The following is a 4,312-nucleotide window of genomic DNA, read 5'->3' on the forward strand; positions in this document are numbered from 1 at the left end:
TGTCAAGTAATGGTTTAGATAAAGATTTTGTTTCGTATGCTTCATGCAAGATCTCTTTCGGTACCCTCAAAGGATCACCACATATATAAATAAGTACTGATTTTGTCAACAAAGTTATCTTGGTTGTTTTAGTTTAGTTCAGACATGGACTTTAAGATTTTTATACTTTGAAGATAATGGTTCAAAATGAGCTATGAAAACATGATTATTTTAGATAGTTCCAACACATTTTGTTAAGTTGATAGCGATTTTCCACGTCTATAGTTTCTTCATTCTTTTTCAGGTTTGGGTTTGGCCTTCCAACGTCAAGGGCCTATGCCGAATACCTAGGAGGATCCTTGACAATCGAGTCCATGCAGGGTCTGGGCACAAGTGTATACTTACGTCTAAGACATATAGATGGTAGAAATGAAAGTTTTAGGATCTAAGAAGCGTAGTTGCGTCGTGTAGAGAAACACTAGTGTTATGGTAGAAAGTAAAGGTAACTATTGCATGGATATACCTTTTTGAAATCATTATTTAATTCGTACAGCTAATAGAGATAGACTTATCCCCTAAAAAAATTTCAGGAAAATATCATTTTAAACCAGAAGTAATTTTTGATAACTTAAAAATGATTTAAAACAAAAGGATGGAATAATTGGGGATCACATTCAGGGGGAAAGGGAAATCACTTGCTGGACTTACGAAACATTTAGGTTATTTAAACGTTTACTTCGTGTTGAGTGGTAACATATTTTGTTATTTAGTTATACTGTTCTGTTCACGAATCTTGAAACAAAAACAGTGTTTTAAACATTAACGAGAATGACAGCTATTCACTCTATTGAACAGAAGTAGACATCCAGCTACATTTATGACGTCAAGAGAAAAACATTCTCACGGTGATAAAATCGAAGTCTATTATTGAATATGTTTCTAATTTTTAAAATCGGACTGCTATTAAACAGTATTTTACAACACAATCATCGTAAGCTTCAGTGGATTATCATCATTGGAAAGAAACAACCTGGAACAAAATAGTCAAGAAACATGAAGAGACAACTTGTCTAATGAAGACTTAAACTGTTCATCCTAGAAAATTAATGTTTATTTGGACAGTTTTTAAATCACAGTGTTTTTAGAGTTTCCTATCATGACAAAAAAAATTAGATTTGTATTGTATTTGGCTAGATTTCAATGCCAATTTTATAATAACTACTTTACTAACATAAAAACAGTTGCTTGTTACATTTTAGTCGTACACAATTAACAGAAGACCAGTTTTTATTGGTAATTATGCATTGCCATGTAGAAACATTTGGGTATCTCTTGTACTTGTATATGACCGCCAAAAATATCATATTTGACTTTGAAACTGTGTCAATATAGTATTGTTGCCAATCTGTCGGACAAAGAGAAAAATTTGGAATGAATTCTAGGAGCCTTGATTGAGGTTATGGGAAAAATTTGTGGTTTTTTGGAATAATATATACTCCTGGTTGCACATGTGAAATATTTTTATACCAGTCCAGGTTGGGATTAGTGTTTGGATGAATGATGAAGCACGATCTTACAAAAATTATTTATTTAAGAGCATACTTTGACACATTTACTTGATCTTTGTGAAGGAAAAAAATCACCGGGGATTATGAATCTTTGTTTTGTTTATTTCTGTTGTACCTAGTTGTTGAAAAGATGTCTTTTTTTTTTTTGGTAGAATTTGCAGTATTGTGGTTTACCATTCATAGTACTGGCTTTTCTGTTCAAAGCTTTCAGTGAAAATGGAGTTAAGAGTACATTGGTTAATAGTAAGAATGTCTAGGTTAAACAATACTGAAAAAGTAGTTAGCTATGTATTGTGTAAAATGAGATTGCTCAGATAATTTATCAGCTTGGTGTGTATCTAACGTCTGATTGTAAAGTGTATATGAAAATTTTAGTAAACGACAGAACATTTAACTTGGATTAAAATATTAGAGTCTATTATGGTATAAGGTATGCGAGTGTTCTATTTTATCATCAAGAATATTTAATCCTTATGACATAAAGAATTTTAATTTCCTGTGGAACTAAGTATTCGTTGACTTTGCAGGAGTTTTAATTTTCTGGCACATCGATAGGTGGTTGTTCTAAGTAGAACAGTTCAAGCTCTATTGTTATTTAAAGTATTGATATTTCATTGTATCTTAAACTGAATGAATCTTTCTGTAATTTCCTTTCCCAAAATAACCAATAGGATACTGGGCTTTAATAACACTTAAAATTTTGTTTTCGAGAAAAGTTGTGTTATAAGGAATACAGATTAGGTTTAAGTGTTGTGACATGAATTTACCTTACTGTGTTGCATCTGTTCTGTGTGGTAAACTATTCAGTTAAGATAATTATACAAATACTATATTTGTGATAATAGATTTATTATAATTACCCTAGGAATTGTTTTGTTTAATGAAAGAAAGTGTCTATTGTGCAGGTGATAAAAACTGAATCAGAAACTTGTACAGATCTTGGAGTATGTATTAAAATAGAGGTTCTGTATTGAGCTTCTATAACTTAATTTGATTGGTGCTCAAGATTTTGCAGGTTTTATTTCAATAGCCAAGACACATGTGTATATTAAAACCCATGATTACTTTGTGTGTATATATTGGTTTAGGGTGATGATAACAAGTACACAAAAACCCTCAGGTAAGTTGCCACCTGCTGTCAACATTTTCATTTTCTCTCTAGTAACACAGAGAATATTTTGGTGGTGAGGTTAAACGTAAAAAACAAATGTTATTAAAGTTATATTTATGTTATTTAATTATAAGAAATACATTTGGACAGTATAATAATCCTGAAGGTTTAAATAATTCTAACAGAAGAGTTTGAATTTTTATTTTATTTTTCTACCTCTTGTGTCAGGAACTCAGAATTTCGTATATACTTCGAGAATGTTTTACACTTACATAAAAATTAGATAACCTTGGTTTCTTGTGTCTTTCAATGGTGATGGCTTTCTACAATATGTTAGAATGTGTAGACAAATGAACCCAGCAGTTGAGTATTTGTATTTTACAATAGCCTTGTGTTTAAGGCAAGATTTTTTTGTTCGTTATATAACAACTGTTGTATTTTTTTTTTTTTTTTTTATTAATAACTGTGGTTATTTTTTTTAGACAGCTGTGAAGAACTGGTAGAATTTTGTACTGTGATAAATAAAAGTTTAGTTGAAAATTAAGAGTATTTCAGATGTTTTTTTTTTTAAATATCTTTTATTTTAGTTGTTATGAATTTATTACACAATTTCATTACTTTACACGGACTAGATGTACTTGAATCTATGGGTGAGACAGCGGTAAGTCTTTCGGATTTGCAACACAAAAATTAGGGGTTCGATCCCCCTCGGTGGACACAGCAGATACACACAATCTATTGATTCATTGGGCGGGGGCCTCAGTCAGGATCAGGAATAATATTGGGGGACTTGTGCTGAGAAAACTTGGGAACCCATGCTTTAAAAAACGTTTAAAATTGCGAAAAAATTAAGACTTTTCATAGTATTTTAAGTGGACAATACTTCCCCTAACTTTGCCCCCACTCCGTTGTGTAGTTTTATGCGTAATTACAAACGAAACCTTGCCCCCACTGGTTTTTAAAAAAAGTGAGTCGGGAAAATGCAGTACTATTTAGGATAGCATAAAAATTGTTCGGATATTTGATACGTGATGTCAAAATTTGCCAGTTGTATTTCCCAATATAACTTTTTTTATGTATCCACAGAATCGCATTTTATAAATCTCAATAAATAGCCATAAAAATATTTTAAACTTCTGTATCTACTCGTTAAAGGTTTCTTTAGTGTATGACATTTTTGTACCCTTTCTCTTTTTGCAGTAATCTCGACAGTTCCTACTCTATAGTTTGCGAGACCCAAAGGCAGAATAGCTCGCGGGGCCCTTTTCTTTCAGTCCAAATTGTTCGAAAACATATGACGTCACAATATCAGCACACGTGCTCGCTGGTTGGCAAAAAGGCGCACTTAAGAATGTCTAATCAAAATCTTTTACTGGCTGGAGACGGCGTGAATGGGTAATGAAGAAAAACTTTAATATAAGTTTAACATAACAGCAAATGTACAACGTTTCGACAAGGTTTTTGTCATCATGAGGTAAAATTATTTTAAATTGGTCATGGCACCCAAGTCGGAATATTTCATTGGATTTCAAATTTCATGTGTGAGACCAAAGGGACTGCTTAGCTCGTTTCTTCCTAAGGCCGGTTTTGATTCTCGATAAAGTAATAAATCTTCCTTTGTTTTTTTTATAAATAATTACACACACTCAAAAGG

General features: G+C 32.0%; 1 protein-coding gene across 1 annotated transcript in view; it reads left to right on the forward strand.

The window, feature by feature from the left end:
• The window catches only part of LOC106471357 (3-methyl-2-oxobutanoate dehydrogenase [lipoamide] kinase, mitochondrial-like), a 27,113-nt gene extending 26,079 nt beyond the window's left edge, over window positions 1–1,034 (forward strand). Inside the window, exon 11 of the mRNA XM_022399968.1 lies at window positions 284–1,034. Coding sequence (XP_022255676.1) covers window positions 284–428 — 145 coding nt within the window. The 3' untranslated portion in view covers window positions 429–1,034. The remainder of the gene's footprint in view (window positions 1–283) is intronic.
• Window positions 1,035–4,312: the final 3,278 nt, after the last annotated feature.

The sequence above is a fragment of the Limulus polyphemus genome, unplaced genomic scaffold (genome assembly GCF_000517525.1).
Source record: "Limulus polyphemus unplaced genomic scaffold, Limulus_polyphemus-2.1.2 Scaffold4565, whole genome shotgun sequence".
Taxonomy (NCBI): Eukaryota; Metazoa; Arthropoda; class Merostomata; order Xiphosura; family Limulidae; genus Limulus; species Limulus polyphemus.